Here is an 18,473-nt window from a genome sequence, read left to right as displayed (position 1 = left end):
TTATCATTACAAATTCTGTGCATGCCGGAAGGCGCTTGGTGTGTTTGGTTGTTGTTGTTTTTTTCTTCAACAAGACTTCCGAACATATGGAGAGTACGGTCGTCTTGCACCGCCTGTCTATAAAAGAAACTGAAGCAATTGCTAAACTAAAGCCAACGACAAAGGTTGCGTTCACAGTACAAGATAGAAATATACAAATAAAGACAAGCAACATAATTTGAAGACAAATGCAAGTAAACGAGGGTTTTAATATAAACGGACTCCATGCGTTCTTTTTCACGATCCCCAACCGGCAAATTCTTTCTAAAATTGAGTCGACAACAAATTGGTTTTGTGACAGGAATTGGCTTCTTTTTATGTATACCGGTTTCTTAGCTCGCGTGATAGTGACACGAAGAAAAGCGAGCAAGGCGCGATTACGAGCAGGGGACATTCACGAAACAAGGACACCGTGCCTGCCTGATAGCAAAGGGTAAGTCGAGTACCCGGTACTAAAAATGAAAGATTTAAACTAAAGAAAAGAAGCGCAAGCAAACCAGCAAAAACGAATTGTGTGCAGCTTTGTCGGTGTACTTTCCTTGCTTTTTATTGGGGGAGGGGTCTGGGGACGCCGCCACTGTCCCCATATATGAATGCCGAGTTTTTGTATTATTCACCCGTAATTTTCTGCCAAAGGTTTTTTTGTTCGCCACGTTCACTAGAAGAGGTCTTCAGTTATGTAAACACAAGTATATGCCGATTTCAGGCAAGTGTGTGAAAAACCTATGTTGGGAACGTGTGCTGCCTCATACCGTAAAAAATGGATCTAGAACCGCATGCGTAGTACTGAGATTAACAAGGAAAGACGGTTCTTATACGTCTCATAAGGAAGAAATTTCCAGTCCCTGCATCATCCATCTTCTCGTGAGGGCCAGTCATCTTAGAGCCCGTGGATTGAGGAAAGGTACTGTGACGCTGCTACATGATACCTCTAAAGAGCGTAATCATGATACCTCTCCTCGAGCGGAGCAACTGGGATGGTGCGTGTGCGCGAGCGTTCGCGTGCATGAACACACCGATCACCTGCCATGGTATTCTAAATTATTACCGAGTATTTGGAAGAAGGAGCCCGCCCTTTGTTGCTTTTATTTTTCCACTCTCTGAAAAACATGCCAGTGACCGAAATTTGTTGATATTAGAGCACGAGTAAGCAAGTTTCAAGTGTAACCTCAAATAAAGCAACTCTGATTTCGAGCTGAAGATGAATTAGTTGCCCACAAGTGGCATACCGTAACAGCAGCTGAAAGAAGCGGGTGAAGTGAAGTGAAAGCTGAAGCAGGTGGTACAACACACTTTGGGACTTAGAGACAAAGTGCTGAAAGCCCAATCCTTTTTGTGTGTGTGTCTTCCTTCGTCTGTTACCTGTGTGTCTCTGAGAAGACCTCTGGGTTGAGTTGCAAGGCATAGGCTACTTTACTTAGCAGTGAACTTAGCCTTTACATATTTTATGTTTTTCACAGGATTTGAAATACTCATTCCGCAATTGGGAAATAAAACCCCGAGCGTTGACGTCAGCAGGAATAAGATTTCCCGGCTTTTCCGGGAAAATGTTTTCCATTCAATAAACCACTTCGTCACCCCGTTTGGAGCACGCAAATCCGGGCCCGAAAAGTGCTTTGTTATTATGAGTACAAAAAAGTAGACGGTTATTTTTTTTTTCAGCTGTCAAGGCTTGCTCGGATCCCGTCATACTTCAAGTGCTCAATTCGCATGGAGTAAATTTTGATTGTTCCAACAAGGTTAGTTGCGTGCGAAGCACACAAATGTCTTCCCACTTTATTTCGTCATGCATAGTTTTAATGAATAAGCCTTCTAGGCGGCTTTACATCGGAAAATCGTGCGTATGTTCGTAACGTAACGTGTTGCACTTATGTCAATATAAGGCTCCAGATCCTTCTTGCGTTGATATGACTGGCTATAGAGCCCATAAAATATCTTCTTAGCAATGCACTGGATATAATAGTGAAGCCGACTTCAAGAGGGCTCGATGTATAGCACGCAATGTACAGTCATGTATTTGAAAAAATGGCCGGCCCACAATTGTCTCTGGGCATCGCAGTGAAACCCACTCTTTAAAAAGACCCCCTTTAGGTTTACAACGCCGTCAAATAAAGGCGAAATGCGAGCCGAACAAAACCGAAACGTCTAGAAAATGTATCGCGTAAAGTTGTATGATAGTGAATGAGTCACGTAAGGAAGCCTAAGATGATACTGCGTAAGTGCGACGAATGCGGACAGAATGCTTAGCTTAGACACGAGCTGAGAATTCCTCGTAAGAGTTTTCTTTGTATTTTTTATCGCAAATACTCACTTGAAAACAGCATTCGCGCTGTCTGTGTACTGCATTGCAACTACTGCGTTGCAGGTCGGTCAAAATAATGCGAACAGTTCAGGCAGATTATTTAGATTATTCGTGGACACGGATACTAGGCTACATTTTGATTTACACCAGCGCATATTGTTAGCTTTGGTTTCACAACAATTCTCTGTAAAGTTATTGTTCCTATAGATTATGCCAATCTCTTGTCCTTGACGCGACAGTTATTGGGGGTGTACGAATGACTTCACGGTCGTTCTGGTTCCATTGATATGGCAGCTTTAACTGCGCTGCTGTAAGGGGTGAAAGAGCACCTCACCACTAACATAAGCTTCAAAATTCTAAGGGTTACAAAAACTCAAGTCCCCTGGACTCTTTCGCGGCGCAAGAGCATTCAAATAGTCTGGTTGTGCTAGAATTTCATTTCTTGCACCGCGCTGATTTATAAGGCATTTTATTATACAGTACTATTTTTGTAAGTATTCTTTTCCACAATGCACCCGAATAACCAATTTGTATGTCCTGCGTCGAAACAGTACCAGAAATAATATCTGCCTCAAAAATTTGGCTTGCGCGGTGAACTCACGCAATGCAAAGCACTAGTAAAATCTTTAAATAGTATCTGATAGTTATTCAGCTTAATTTTAACAAGAACCAGAACTAAAACTGCGAAAACCCTTCCGTCTACTCTGAATTTTTTTTACAGCTTAGCGGTCGCGGGATCTTGTTGCTAATTTGTAAGTCAATCATAAAATTAATAAAAGAACTCACGTGAGCGTACATGCCGTCGCCAAAGTGGTGAGAGCCGACGTGCCTCACCACGCTTTAGGCATATAAAGTTATCTGGGCGGTAAAATACCGCTGTCTGTGGGCCGCACCAACGTGACCGGATCCTGCACGTGAACTCGTAGCCCTCCTCTAATATGGAGGCCACCTCAAGAGGCCCCCATCCCCCAGTATAGGATAGGAACCGGGCTGAACGCCCTGTGAACTTCCCTGTCATTGCATTCACTTTCTTGTCCACGCTAGACATCTATTGTCGACCGCGTGATTGTTCATCGCCTTCTGTGCGCCCAACCATGCTGAAATTGCATCGTGGCGCCACATCTCGCATCGACCGCGTATTGTACAAGGGTTGTATGCTAAATTTAAAGGAATGTCTTCGCAGGCGGAAATGACGTCCGTGTTCAACCTAGGCGTCAGCGCCGACCGTATTGTATATGCCAACACGGTGAAGTGCACATCGCACCTCAGGTTCGCTGAAGAATGTGGAGTCACTCTCATCACTTTCGACTCTGTGGAAGAACTACATAAGATCAAGGACCCCAACGCTAGGTTAGTAACTGACCAGTATGTTCATGAAAAATTTTAGATTTCTCTGAGAGAGCGATTGGTCAAGAAGACTCGTGCTCATAGTTATAATCAAAGTTGTGCAACTCGTAACATTGATAAAATTAGGGTTTCCAACAACTGTCAGTAGTTCAGGTGAGTTTGCTCATACTGCCAAGCTCTGTGTTCTTTATTTCCTGGCATTTAATTATTCTGGTTAGCTGTATTCACAAGCCTAAGGAGATTTGTACTGCGAAGTTCAGTTTTTACAGTCTTGCTTTTCCTGACCTGTTCACCTCACACATGCAATTCTGCTAGCCTGAGGAGACTAAAACGATTGGAAATTGTCAGGATCCATTCACGTACAGGGTTATTTATTTGTTGTCCTGGCTCTCTTGTTCTGCTGTCTGAAATGCCTGTTTATCTCTTCTTGTTTCTCTGACGTGCAGGTTGCTACTTCGTATCGCCGCGAATGAGTATGGTGTGCAGCAGTCCATGAACGCTAAGTACGGGGTTCTGTACGACAACGCAACCAGCGTCCTCTCCGCCGCCCGCAACATGAAAATGAATGTCGTGGGGGTCTCGTAAGTTTATTTTAAGTTTATGAACAGTCCTTCACCGCACAGCTGTAAGTTGCGCATATCCTATCATGATGAACCGCGTCAGCGTCATCTCGCAGTGTGGCAAGCGTGAGCATGCGTGTCACCTTCGGCATACTCTCTCTATGCACTCGCGGCAGCAATGCCATCTATAATCGCGCACGGAAGCGATGCAGCAAGGACGCAAGCGCAGACCTGGGTTATCACGTAACAACTGTAGCAACTATCATCTTTCTGCGCGAAGCGGAGCGGCAGTTTTGTGAGTTGACGGGTCACTGTAATGAGCAAGAAAAGAAGCTTCGGGGTTGCGGTGGTGGTGCATTAAAGGTAACCGCTCCTGGGAAAGAGTTCACGAAAGTGGGAATCGTAGAAGTGACGTCGTTCTTGTCACAGAGCTCAAAATCATGCATGTAATACCATTCCGGTGATCGAACGTCGCTGCATCATAATCGACGTATTTCTGCAATTCCGTACCGTCATCCAATCATAATTGCATGATTACCTCACCGCAATGTCGCGGCAACATCGGGGAAGCTGCACCGCATTTTGTCATTACTGAATCAATTTAAATTGTTGTATGGCAGTTTATAGTGGTAATTACTCTTATAATGAGTCCTTTTTATTTAGTGTACAGCAGGGGACACACGAGCAAACATAAAGCATTACGAGGAGATTGCATGAGGAAGCAGATGCAGGAAAACAAGGTAAACATCAATTAAACAATCTTCGGGAATACACACAGAAGCCCTCAATAGAGGGAACCAACCACTGAATGGAATGTCCCACAAAACTATTCACACTATGTAGAAAGGCCCCTGTTTCCTGAACTAAGATTCAGTTTATCAAGGTGGGTCGACATGCCTAGTAAAAATGCAGTCTTGAAATAAAAGTACAAGGTGGTCCACTGGCATACCTGAACTGGAGATAATGAATGGTGTGATATCTATTCATTTCCATTCATTTTCAGAGCTACTTGCAATGTGTCCCAGAAAGAGACGCAATCTATGCAGACTATAAAACCATGATCTGTTGTTTTTGGGCGGGACCAGAGACAGTAGGTTATCGGCCACAACTTTGCAGCCAGGTCTTCACTACGACCGGTCTTCACAGAGAACGCACCGATATGAAATTTAAGAAAAAGCAGTTTAACTCTTCTCGTAACATCCGCTGGTATGTGTACTGGAGGTATGGTGTCCGATATAAAGGAAAAGAAGAGGAGAAAGAAGGGCGTCGAGAATAGACTCGTGCGAAGCACTAAGCACACACTGAAAGAGTCTGCAGCGAAAAGTGTCAACCACTTTGATAAAAGCCCGAGGTCTAGGGATATTTGGCAGACATCAGTGGCACAGTAATGTCCAGGAGGTAATGTGCCAGACGAATTTGCAATACACCCATTAAAAATGAAGCTGGGGATCTCCGAAGAAGAATAAATGAGAAGCAGGCTGCCAAAGAAAAAGATCAGCGAGCCCGAGTGCTCCTCGCATAAACGGGAGAAAAAGTTGTCGCGGCGCATGTATAGCTCCTGACCCGAGCATGAAACAAACGTCGCGACAATCCGGCGAAAAGCCTGTTATCCTCGACACGAATAACGTAGCACATGTAAAACGCAAAGGAGACTGGTAAATATAAACGTTGTGAGCGCACGGGCACGAGGAAAGATAGTCACGAGTCACGCCGGTAACAGGCTCTATTGCGTGATTTCTATTGAAGTGCTGTAAACGATTTTGAGGCCTTGGGGGCAGAAGTAAAATTCGTCATCTATTGTCGATTCCAGCGCGAGTGGAAACAGAACACATAAATACATGCTGTTGCTCGTCCACACCAGTTTCCACATATACGTGCCTTGCAACACACATCCACACGAGGAATTTACCAAAAAAGGCATTCCAATACCTAACATACGTGAAGGGTAACCTGATCCAGGCTAATAGTACTCTCCTACGGACACATTACATGCAGCCGCTGTCGGTGCTTCGCTTGTCATTTCGAAGTTACCACTACAGAACTTACCGTATGAGAGATTGGCCGAATATCTGTACGTTAATATAGCTGTCGCTGTAGGTCACATCACGCTGGGGGGATCATCTCTGATTATTCTTGTATTGTCGTAATTTCTAGCCTTCACTTGAAATTCAGCATATGAAGAAACTGCAATTAAATTTAATAAATATTCCTGACTTCCTATGTCTTTATAGCGAACGTTCACCACCGCGCTTTCAGTGGTATTTAAGAAAATGCTGTTTTGCCAGGCCCATATAAGAACGCATGGTTAAACGTTGCGGCTGCGATTGCGTACATACTAAAACCATGAAAGAAACACCGGACTCTCTGTAAAAGTAGTAATTTCCCGGCGGAATTATTATCCTGCAGATTTCACGTTGGCTGCGCTTTCAAGCACCCCGAGATATTCACCCTCACCATTGAGGATGCCCGAGCTGTTTTTGACCTAGGCATCAAGATGGGATTCGCAATGACGGTGCTGGACATCGGAGGAGGGTTTCCCGGTGGCGTCCGCAAAAGGGAGTATTTTCACAAGGTTAGGATTACTTTATTTTTTATAATTGTCTGCTCGAATGTCCCCATCTTTATTGTAAGCCAACCATACACAACAAAATGAGCGAATACGTGCGGTCTTGCCAAAGCCGCAAGAGAATAAGCTCAAGCATCAATAGATGTCAAACAGCCACGCGCAATAACGAACGAGACCGCATAAGAGCACTTTCTGTAGTTTACATTCGTTTACATTGCTTGCTCACCCGCCGTGACGGTTCAGTTATTAATTGTGCGTTGCCCTACTGAGAACGAGGTCTCGGGCTCCATTGTGGACACTGTGGCTGTTTTTCTGCGGGAAGAAAGAAAGCAAATCTCCGGGTGACCATGTTTCAGAGCACAAAAACATCTAGAGGTGGTCTATTTTCTATTCCGCAGTACTCCACTACGGCGTAGCCCAGGTATTTCTTCGCCAACTAAACCCCAATTCGAACTTTGAATTGGGGCACGGCCAACTCTGTCCTTCGTAGTGTGCTATTATCGCACACAGCGCTGGGCAATAATCGGCACGGGTTGACCGCGACGGCCCTTGACCATTTTGCTTATCAATAAATTCGATACCATTACGTCACCTATCATTTCAATTTAGTAACTCCCATCGGTGACAGTTATGGGGCACGCAGCATTAAGAAAATTCGTTCTCGTCACTTTCACACCGTCACTGGCACCATACCTGGTAGATGTGGATCTACCAATGTGGATAGTCACTGACACACCAGGTCCCGCTCCTCGTTCCCATTGATAAGCCGTATAAACGAGTACCCAGTGAGCTGGAACAAGGTAATACGATGTTTGTTAAAAAGAGCGGGGTTCGAAGATTCCACTGACGAGTCGCTAGAGTTAGTGAAATGGGAAAAAGCAAGTAATACGACGGTAAGGGCGTGAAGGGCGGCGCTAGTAAGGCTGGTGGAATTAAAGGAATCTATCAAGGCCTCAACTCGCATGGCGAGCAGCCAGTGTTGCTGCTCAAATTGCTCTTACGGGTTCCATTTGGCGCCTCCATCGAAGCCAGTCCGCCAAGCTTGGTGCAGCGGCATCCATGAAAAAGGGAAACCGGCTGTAGTACTCTCATAGTAGAGAAATCACAATAAGAATCTTTTTTACGTAAGTATAGTGTGGCTCCAAGTAGAAAGAGATCCGTATACACTACAAGCGAAATGTGAATAGCGAGAATGTGAGTTCGATGTTTGAAGGGGTAGAACTGAGGACGAAACAAGAGTCGTTGTTCATTCCCTTGCATTTGATGCAAATCGCGTTGCTGCCACTCCGTCCCATCCCAGCTCCGAATACTGCGCCATCGAGTAAATGTACCGCATAAAATCTACTTTGGCATTCAGTGTGGGCAATCTCATTAATGCAAAAAAAGCATTAGCTAACTGTCTAGATCGAAAATCTGGCGCCCCTGGCACACAGACGGCACATATAATGACTTACAGATGGCACACGAAATAACCGATGGCTCAAAGAATTCAAATTCAAATTATGGAGTGTTACGCACCGAAGCTACAAACCTGAGCTATGAGGTGCACCATTGTGGAGGGCTCCGGATTAATTTCAACCACCTGCGTATTTATAACGTGCGCCGAAATCTCGACACGCGGGTGTTTACGTTTTGCGCCTGCACCTGAAAAGCGGCCACCGCGGCCGGGATTGCGCCCGCATCCTTGGGCTCAGCAGCACAATTGCCTCAAAGAATAGATAGTAGGTTAAGTGGCTTGAAAACAAAACTAGGCAAATTTGGGTCTGAGTGAGATTCGAACTACAGGTACCTCCGGAATGTGAAACTAGCACGCATCCGGTGATTAGCAGCAGACTAGCAGCAGACTAGAGGTGAACCCAGTGAATGCCTTCGACTTAGAGACGTGGGTTAGAGAGAGACAGAGAGAGAGAAAACTTTATTGTTTAGACCGCCCCAGTCTGCGCCGACGAACCACAACCTCTTCATTAGGAGGCGGCAGGAGAGGGCAACCAGAAGCCCTTGCGTTGTCGGCCTGACGTCTGTGCTATGACCCGAGTTCAGCCAGTCTTCCCAGGAACAAATTCGGGAGCTGAAGTGGAATGGTAGTTCTGGTGGATGGCACTCCCATGAGAGATGTCGCACTGATTGGTGGGAAAAGCAGTAGGGTGTAGGGCAATTGGGGCAGGAAAGGGTACAGGTGGAGATGAGATGGAGTAAGAAGAGCCGAGGTTTCTGCTTGCCTAACGATACATGTGGCTTAGAGGGTGTGGTGGCGGACCGGAAAACACTGCTGACTAGCAGGTAGCGCGTACAGATGCTGTCGGTATGCCTGAGCAGAAATGAACTAAGGCCTACGTGAGTAATTTGAGCGTGCTAATTACAGAAGTAGCAATTGGGAGAGGTAGCGGAGCACGTACCCGATTAAGGCCCCCTTTGCTTGGCGATACCAATACGGGTATGTTTCGAGTCATAGTAAAGGAGAGAAGAAAATACATAAACAGAAAACAATGGCAATGGAGCTAGTGAATCCGCCATGGCCTTCGACTTAAAGGGGCCCTGGACAACTGCCGATACATGCATTCTCTCTTTCCTTCAGGCCTGAAAGCACTGCGAAAGCTGTTGTTATTGCCAGTACAGAGCATCACTGCGTTGTTTACTCGTCGCAGCAAATTCTTCTTTCAGTTTTTGCCTTGCTCTTGTTGCGATGTTATTTAAAGCCCTTATCGAAAGCGTTCATAGCTGCAACTGAAAGTGGGCCGGCCGATAGCTGCGATATAGTTAGCGTGACGTCCTCTGAGCGCGCAAACAATGTCCAGACCAAGCAAGAGAGATAAATTTGTGGTGCTTGTTTTCAAGATATCTGACGGAGTGGAGCAGTAATATTTGGCTGCTGTACTATCTGGCCGCCTAATCTCAACAGTGGATGCGCATGTTGACTACATTCTGGTTGTATTTCAAATTTTTAAATGCTGAAAAAGCTGTTGCAGGGTACTTTTAAGAAACTGTATTAGAGACATGCACTGCGGCTTGAATGAGAAATTTTAGCGTGGTAATTACTGAAAAAGCAGTTATGGGAGCAGCAAGGTACTTTCCCGTTAAGTGCCCCGTTTTCTTGGCGATGCGAACGCGCGTACGTTCGGAGTCAAAGTAACCTAGAGATAAGAACGAAAAGAAGCATAAGAAAAATGATAATGATCAGAAGGAGATGAGACACACGGGAACGGGCAGCTGATGCTACTTGCACTTTTATTATATTCGATCTTGTTTATCCTACAATGTTTTATTTCATATTTTATTACTATCACTCCATCTTCCTTGTTAATCCTGACCAGTTTCATCCATGCCTTCACATCTCGTTGCCTTATGTGTCACGAGACCCGCAATTTTGTGCGTTCCTCATACAATTCAGAGCTGAAGAATATTTGGCTTTTTATAACTACATTCCTAGCATGGAATTTTCTCTTGTGATGAAGCTTCCTTCGGCTGATTACCAAGTTGATGAACATTCCTAAGTCGTTCAGCAGAGACTGCGCAGTTTATATCTAGAAAGGTTGCCAAGGCATTGAAATTTTTAGCTGGTTCTTATCAGGTCTCTGAGAGGATCTGAAACGTAAAGGGCATCCTTCTAGACAAACTCACAGCACGGCTTTGAAAGTTTGAACGCAGGCGTACAAGTGATGCAAAGCCCTGTACAAAGAATTGTATACTCCCAGTCGGTCGAACCATATAGCCACGGTAGGCGGTGTGTAGCACGCACTCCACTACCCGAGGGAAGGTGCGCTGCCACGGGATGAGCGTGCGCACCTAAGAACTGAGCACGCTTTGCGGATTGCTTTCGCTGAGCCTAGACAGATCTTTAATGAGAAAGAGATGCCCCATTGCCTGAAAATTGTGGCGTCTGGCATCGGCTTGTCCTGAAAATGGCAATTAAAAGGGCACTAAAAATGGCTGACAGCGAAAAAGAATAAAAGCAAAAGAATATTCAGGTTGAATTTTGTTTTGCTGAACTGTACCACGATAGTTCGGTTCATGTTTTATGGTATGTGGCGTTTTCACTGACTATGGTAAAAGTTTTCGTGATTTTCATTCGCGGTCCCGTGCAAAAGCGTACGGGGCTGCCCATGAGTACGTTACAGTCAAATCTCGTTACTGCGAACCCTATATTAAGGAATTTCTCAAATTTACGAATATTTTAAAAATCTCTGCCGTATTGCCTATATTTTCAATGTAAAAATATTTCAGAACTACGAATTTCAATATAGTGCACATTTAATAACACCACACGTAATTTATTTTCCCTGATTATAATCGAATAACACCAGTATTACGAATTCAGATAAAAGTAACTACGCCGAAACTGTAGCGTGACGCAGAAACCGCCGTTTCTGTGTGTATGCACCGAGTGCGGTAGCTATCACCATCAGCATGTCGAGTGCCAAATCAAGCGCCATCCCAAATCTGGGGTTTAATGTGTAGTAGCCTAGCAGACCTAGCTGCCTTTGCCTCTTTTCTTTTTTGTTGTGTTGGGTGTCGGTGGCTGGTCAGCCGCTTTTGGCGCTATTCACGAGTGCGGGCAGGTATTTGTTGTGGGTGATCTTGCTGCGAAGTTTGTGCGAGACCCAAGGATGAATCGATAGAGCCAAGACGCGAAAGCAATCAGAGTGGCAATGAAGACGCGAAGGAATGAACTAGAAATGAATGAAATGAACTGAACTGAACTGAACTGAACTGAACTGAACTGAACTGAACTGAACTGAACTGAACTGAACTGAACTGAACTGAACTGAACTAAAGACGACTGTGAGTCACCGAACACAGCAGAAGATGAGATCGGGTCTAATACCTGTGACACACGGCAACGCCAGATCTCCTTTAAACTAAACCCCTTTCGCCACGTCAAAAGACATTTTGTGGAAAGGAGTGGCGCTCCTGACAAACAGCAACCCCCGATCTCCTTTATGTAGTTGCTGTAACTGACACACCAATAAAGTGGGGCTAGCAGTTATGTGGAAAAAGCATGCACAATAACACAAATAAAGTGCGACTAATGCACCTTTTTTTATTATTTTAGAGAGGAACTGTGTGTTTTATTGTTGTTTAGAAAAAATAAATGGGTAATTTCACATATTTGTATTAAGCAGCAACAATAGAGGGCTTTTTTTAGCCTATGTTCCGTGCCTAATATGGCAACAGTGGGCAGATGTTTACAAAAATACGTTACGATTGGACTTGTTTGGTGCAATATATTTCATTGCAGTTTTAACCATTTATGAAAGTATTATGAAATCGCACTTGGTCTCACTAAGTTCTGAGAAGCTTATGATTTGCAAGAGGTCTGCTTACGAGGCTGCGCCTGGCTGCGCCGCTAGCTGCTCCTTTTCGTCCGGGAAAGGAGATAGGCGAACACCCCTTGCGGGAAATGCCCGTTTCGGTGAAGGATGTTCTCCTTTGTCGTGTGTCACCGAAGCGAACGCCGTTTCGGTAGCAGTCTTTCTCTGCAAAGGCATTTCAGGTGCCCGTGTGTCAGGGGTATAATATTGGCGTTTTATAGTGCACATGTACTTAGTCCGCGCATCCATCGCTTGGTTCAGTGACGTACCCTTAAGTTTTGCGAAAACGGAAGATGTGGAGGCATTCCTAATTGGCCGTATGTGCTGAACGCGCCAGAAGTAAATAACGGATTCCTTCAAATAAAGCAACCTTGAAGTGAGCGCAAAATTTTTATTTGAGAGCTTGCTTGTCTGCACAACCCCCTACTGCCAAGGTACGTCATTTTCATTCCTATGTTTCAGCAATGGCTTATAACCCCAAGTTTTTCATTACAATGATATTTCAAAACAACGAACAATTTTCGTTTGTCCCGGGTGGTTCGTTACATCGAGATGTGACTGTATTAATCTATTGATTGATTGATTGATTGACTGACTGATTAATGATTGATTGATTGATTGATTGATTGATTGATTGGTTGATTGGTTGATTGATTGATTGATTGATTGATTGATTGATTGATTGATTGATTGATTGATTGATTGATTGATTGATTGATTGATTGCCATCCTGATGATAACAGCCGTAATCATTTGTTCCGCTCTGCTTGTTCCGCTCTGTTAACCTTTGCATAATTTTTTCCGCTCCGCTAACCTTTGCATCGCATTTCTGTGGTTCCCCAGGTGTGCGAGACCATTCGAACTGCTATCGACAAAAATTTCCCGCCATCGTGCGGCGTTGAAATAATCGGAGAGCCGGGCCAGTTTTTTGTCACGTCCGCCTACACACTTGTCACGAAAGTCGTCGGCAAGAAAACACAGGAACTCGTCATTGACGGTAGGCTTGGGGTCCTGCTTTCACCCGCTGGATGGTTTTCAGTTGCACAAATGTTGGGTTAATCCACCGGGTAGCAAAGGCACCTTTCCACTTTATAACAATCTTGAAATTATGCCCAGTTTTGCACTGCAATTTTCGGAAATGTGATTTTAGAAAATATGCTTTCTTAAGTTTGTTGCCTTCTCTCTTTTTGCTTGATCAGGTTCGCCGTGTAAGCACGAAAACATATACATCAATGAAAGCAAGTACAACTGTATTCCGCGAGACCTATACCCTTTCATGGACGTACGCTACCGCCCCCTCGATGTGAGTACGAACAAACCTCGCCCACATTAAAAGTGCTCCTTCGTATAGTGGGCTATTTCGAGTGAGCAACACACGCTCGTATGTTTCATCACAAAATGACAGGGGATGACTGAAGTATACACAATTACCAGAGCGTATGCATGGACGCTGCTTTTCACACCTCCTCTGCGATAGTTCAAAGGAGCAGTTTATGGCTAGCTGTACATGGATTTTTTATGTGCGTGAGCAAAAACTTTGAGTCTCGTGCCTAGCCCCAATTGAAATTACGAGCTTCATCCACGGCAAAAACTAGAGTCCCGGCGTGTGTGCTACTAGCACGAGGTCACGAGCAAAGGCGCACGCCGTTCAAAACAATTTGTACCTCAAGCTTCACATCTCATTACTACTTTGAATTTTGAGCAGACTAGTTATGATACAGGCACTGTTGTCACGATTATCAGACTCCCGGGTAGATAATGAAGGTATCTCGAAGGTGTGCCGCTGTGCTACCTGCGACGACCATGTCTACCTTCGTACCGGCCTCTCTTTGCCAAGGCTCCGAGTACTTTGGTACTAGTTTTCGCCGGCTCCACGAGGCGGAAGTATGTCGTGAATACAAGTTTCCATCATACATTTTGAATTTCACTTCACTTCGGTCGTCGTGATGGGGAGGCCGCGTATGGTCCGGACTCAAGTTTTGCTGCGTTCATCTACTTTCACAGAGTGGAATGGCTCATGATATTTTATTTGAGCCTTTTATCTGACACTGCAGTTGGAGATCAAAAGTTCAACGTTGGGAAGTCGTTTTAGCTATCACGCAATTCTTTTCAGCATGCAACGCATTTTTTTTAATCAAAATGAACCCAACCCCTAGCACTTTGTGCTGAACAAATAACGGGAACGAATGCATTCACATTTTTGCTCAAGTGATATATTAGCACCGCCCGGCTTTAGAATTTTGTCCCCGAAAGTATGTCGCAATCCACAGGCTCCGTCATATATTTATTCAGAGTCTTCTTTCTGAAGAGGGAAAGGCGGGGGGGACTGGGCGGGCAGAACGTCATAACCACCGTGGCTTTCAGTGTCGATTACTACCGCCATGTCGCCCGCGCGGGCCCCGAATTTTCGCAATAAACATTTCGAAGTTCACATTGCGGTGCAGATAACTTGGAAAAGTTGGAGCCATAAGCCTTTACTCCGTGCTTGTCTATTTTTGCGTCTCTCCTTTAAGTCGCGTAGGTGCTGTTGTAGAAAAATGATAAATGATGAATAAATGTATAACGTTTATTGACAGATACATGAATGAGTGGGTGGTTTATTCAAATTATTGCGTGTAGTAATTCATTTCCCATTGATTTTTTTTGCCCTTACGCTAGCCTCAAGTTCCATGCTGATCGGACAGCGATGCCCATACCATCTATTTTCTCTCACTGCCTAGAATTTTCCTCCGAAAAATATAGGCCACTCTGCCTGATTACAGATATCCTATTCCCCTTTCTATCTTCATAACTGCAGTTCCTTGAAATAGTTTAATGTCAGCGGCCGTGCATGCCCAAAAGCAAATATCTTTCATTCTTTCATGTTATTTGTCAATATTATCTCAGTTCAATTGTATTTCTGTAAACATTTTTACCCTCCCCTTATGTACTGCCTCCCGGCCTTTAAGGCCATAATAAAGGAAATGAAATAAAATTAAACAATACAGGTCAAGCCATCCTCATTTCTTTTCCGTGGCTTACACAGGTCTCGTCTTAGTGTTTATATTTGCCTTAAGAACGACTACTTCTGACCCGAACACAAAAAAAATAACGTTCTGCATTTGCCAACACAAAAATTTTCCTTCTAATTCTACATTTCAAGGTTGAGTGACGCCTAGCGGTTGGTTGTTTCCACGGATATGATTTATGCGCCTTGCGAAATTTACGTGTTCTCAACAAACTGGCACTCAACAAACTGGCGCTCCTTTCCTAGAACATCACCAAGCAATTCTCAGAAATTTTGTGTATCCCATTCCCCGCCTGCGAGTTAATTTGAACAAATATTGCGCCAAATAAGGCGCTTACGACAATACTTGCTTAATAAGCAAGCTACATGCTGTTTTGTGTGAAATTCTTGTGCGACATGCTGCCTTGTGCTCTCTTGTGTCAAGCGACATGCTGTCTTGTGCCCCGCAAAGTCAGTCTTCGTAAATTTTCTTGCCACCTACAGAACTGGCCCGTATCAGAACACTGGACACTCGTGAATAAGTCGATGACTCGGCTCGCAAGACGATTGGGACACATTTTCGGCCTAGGCCCTGTATTTATACAATCAGGCTACACGGTTGCCCGCACGCCCACGATAGCAGGTCACTACGCAGACCGGGGGGCAATGGGCCCACGTCGTGCCTTGTTATCCGCGTTATATTTAGACTAAACATTCAATTATTGGCCGCTTTTGCAAGACCCAAACCATTTGCAATAGAATAAGCCTCAACATGTAGTAACGCCGTTATTACACTGTCAAACTGTGGCTGTTAGACCTTCTAGTATGACAGCGGAAACTTTTAAGGGTTATACGCGCGCTCATGTGTTGCTTTTGTTTTTCTCTTCTATTGCTTTCTAGGTATTTTTTGGTGAGGCATGTTGGTATTTGAGACAACACAGCAGATTTTATTCCTGGTCTAGTCTTTTGTCCGCGTGCTTCGGAGTTACGTACCTCTCGAGGCTCTTCGAGTCGTATTACCTGTGACTTTCGAACTCTTCTTAACTCTAAGTCAAAATCTACCTCGAACAGGCGGCATTGAAAGAAGGCGGGGATATAAATCCCTCGTCCTGAGATTGATTACGGTTACAGAATCTTGTCTGGTTGCAAGTCCACGTGGTACTGGCTCCACGGACCACCCCTGCATAATGTGTGTCTGACGCTTCAGGAGTTAAGTTAACTATGAGTTTCTGTTCACGAAGGACGTCTGCGTCAATGCAGTGCATCACTAACTCGTGCTTGTTCTTTGCGGTATTTGTGGGTGATTTTGTTGCGATCATTAGTCTATCGCTTTGCCGCGCAGCCTCCTTACGACCGACCGAGGGAGGTGCTGACAACGCTGTGGGGTGCCACGTGCAACCCGATGGACTGTGTGCTGAGCAAGGAGCGCTTCTTTCACGTCTCCGTTGGCGAGTGGCTTCTCATGGACAACATGGGTGCCTACACGTTGGTGCTGGCTTCCGGATTCAACGGCTTCCCCTTGCCAGAAGTGCACTACATCTCTTCGGCGTGCATTGCGCCTCAGGTCCGCCGCACCCTCGATGCCATGGTTGTGCGCGCGGGCTACGGACACCTGCAACCTGCCGTTAAATGGCCCCGTATAGTCAACGGGGAATCGCACAGGGCTTAACACCGACTCAGATTCATCGCGAATTCTTTTTGGGGTTTAAATGCACCATCATACAATGGCAAAAAGATGCAGTGCTCAGTTCGACAGAACTCTTTTCGCATTTTAGCCGACATCTTTCTTCTTTCGATGCAATGTCGCCATCGCAAGATGCAACGACTGTTAATCGAGTTCCATGGTTCTGTAAGGAAGTCATTTCAGTTTACGTCCGGCCACAAAAAAATTTCCTATTTTAAAGCTTTCAGTATATGAGGTGTCTTTCTACAATTTTTTAGAAGCTCTTGTGCACTTGTTGAACCCGTTAACCACTACTCGTTTTTTTAGCACAAAAAATACACTTTTCTTCAGTTGTCATGCCATACACCGCTAAAACCATCATTGCGTTGCGTGCATGTTCCTTACGAATTCCTACGAAGACGTACCGAGAGTCCAGCTGATATGCGAAATGCCTGCTAATTATTCTCATAATCTTTTGCAGAACTCTTTTATCTGAAAACAAAAAAAGCTTCTCAGTTATTCTGAATTTTTGAAAATATGATCATCTTCCGTCTCAAGCGTACCTATACCATTGTCTCATATTCATTAGAGAAGGAACAGTTGAAATATCAGGCTTTGCATTTCTCATTAGGTACCCCTGTTCCAACCTATACAAAGACTGAAACCCACTGGATGGAGACACCAACAAGCAATAGGCTACTGTCAGGAGCCTATATGAATGGTGGGGCTTAGTTGTTTGCTCGGCTGCTGGTGTAGCCGGTAATTGAGACTCTTGATTGTGAACCGTTACTGTACCTGCGAGACATGTAGGACTACCATATAAGTAAAAGAAGGGAACTCACTGGCCGTAGGCACTCAATTGTGCGGCCTCTTTTGCACCGCAGTATGACCTCAGCTGCAGTGAACGAGTGCCATATTTTGAATGCTCAGTATGTTAGCTGCATTTTAAATATCTCGTACGAATATGTGGGGTTTTGCAATGTCTTAGACTTGCGCTTGCCCTCCCTCGGTGTCATCATACTTGCGAGAGCACCCACGGGAGGCAAGTCGGTATTTAAGAATGCCTGTAGTTTCAATAAACTGTTTGTGGGTTCAGCGCTTTTGGCTTTAGGTCTTTCTCAATGCGCAGGCGTGATTTGTTGTTACCCAACGGAGACGTCCAACTTGCACCAACACACCCAAATTTCAATTTTTTTATTGGCCCATAATACTATTATGTAGGCTTTTAGCAGAGTGCACCGAAAGATTTGCCATAAAAAGTTGTGAGTTTGGTGAAAACGAAGAAAACGCCGCTATTTGGTCGTTTTTACTTTGCGGACATCGTTCAGTTCACCCATGAGTAGGTGTAAATTCAACTGAATTTGTGTAACGGTGAAACCGTCATGTTATGCACTGAAAACCCCTCTAAGACGCCGTAGGGCATGATGAACGGGGCACCGAAAGATTGAATGAGATTTCATGCTTGACTGTCAAGAGGCCGTATGTTGCTTGGCTGAGATTGCCATTTTCTGGAATTCACACAATCCGGAGCTTTTTTACAGGCTTTAAAATATCTGATCTGCAGCCCCGAATTTTTCACCAGAATGAAACCGCGCGCATGAACATTAAAGTTGAGCTCCAGCACACTTACGTTATTTCTTCTGAAATGAATGCCCCCCCCCCCCCCCTCCTTGCCCGCCAAAAATTAATGTGTCTCACAAA

The 18,473-nt window shown here is 44.7% G+C and overlaps 1 protein-coding gene across 1 annotated transcript in view; it reads left to right on the top strand.

Annotated features, from left to right (window-relative positions):
* Positions 1-17,869, top strand: part of LOC144170488 (ornithine decarboxylase-like) — a 31,504-nt gene extending 13,635 nt beyond the window's left edge. The window contains exons 3-9 of the mRNA XM_077700331.1: positions 1,702-1,778; positions 3,525-3,691; positions 4,135-4,269; positions 6,655-6,820; positions 12,967-13,120; positions 13,323-13,426; positions 16,452-17,869. Of these exons, the coding sequence (XP_077556457.1) occupies positions 1,702-1,778; positions 3,525-3,691; positions 4,135-4,269; positions 6,655-6,820; positions 12,967-13,120; positions 13,323-13,426; positions 16,452-16,778 (1,130 nt within the window). The 3' untranslated portion in view covers positions 16,779-17,869. The remainder of the gene's footprint in view (positions 1-1,701; positions 1,779-3,524; positions 3,692-4,134; positions 4,270-6,654; positions 6,821-12,966; positions 13,121-13,322; positions 13,427-16,451) is intronic.
* Positions 17,870-18,473: the final 604 nt, after the last annotated feature.

This window comes from Haemaphysalis longicornis, unplaced genomic scaffold, assembly GCF_048455015.1.
Source record: "Haemaphysalis longicornis isolate Haplotype H1 unplaced genomic scaffold, Haemaphysalis longicornis Haplotype H1 scaffold_1, whole genome shotgun sequence".
In the NCBI taxonomy this organism is placed as follows: domain Eukaryota; kingdom Metazoa; phylum Arthropoda; class Arachnida; order Ixodida; family Ixodidae; genus Haemaphysalis; species Haemaphysalis longicornis.
Note: the sequence above shows the minus strand (reverse complement) of the source record. Positions and strands in the feature narration are given on the sequence as shown.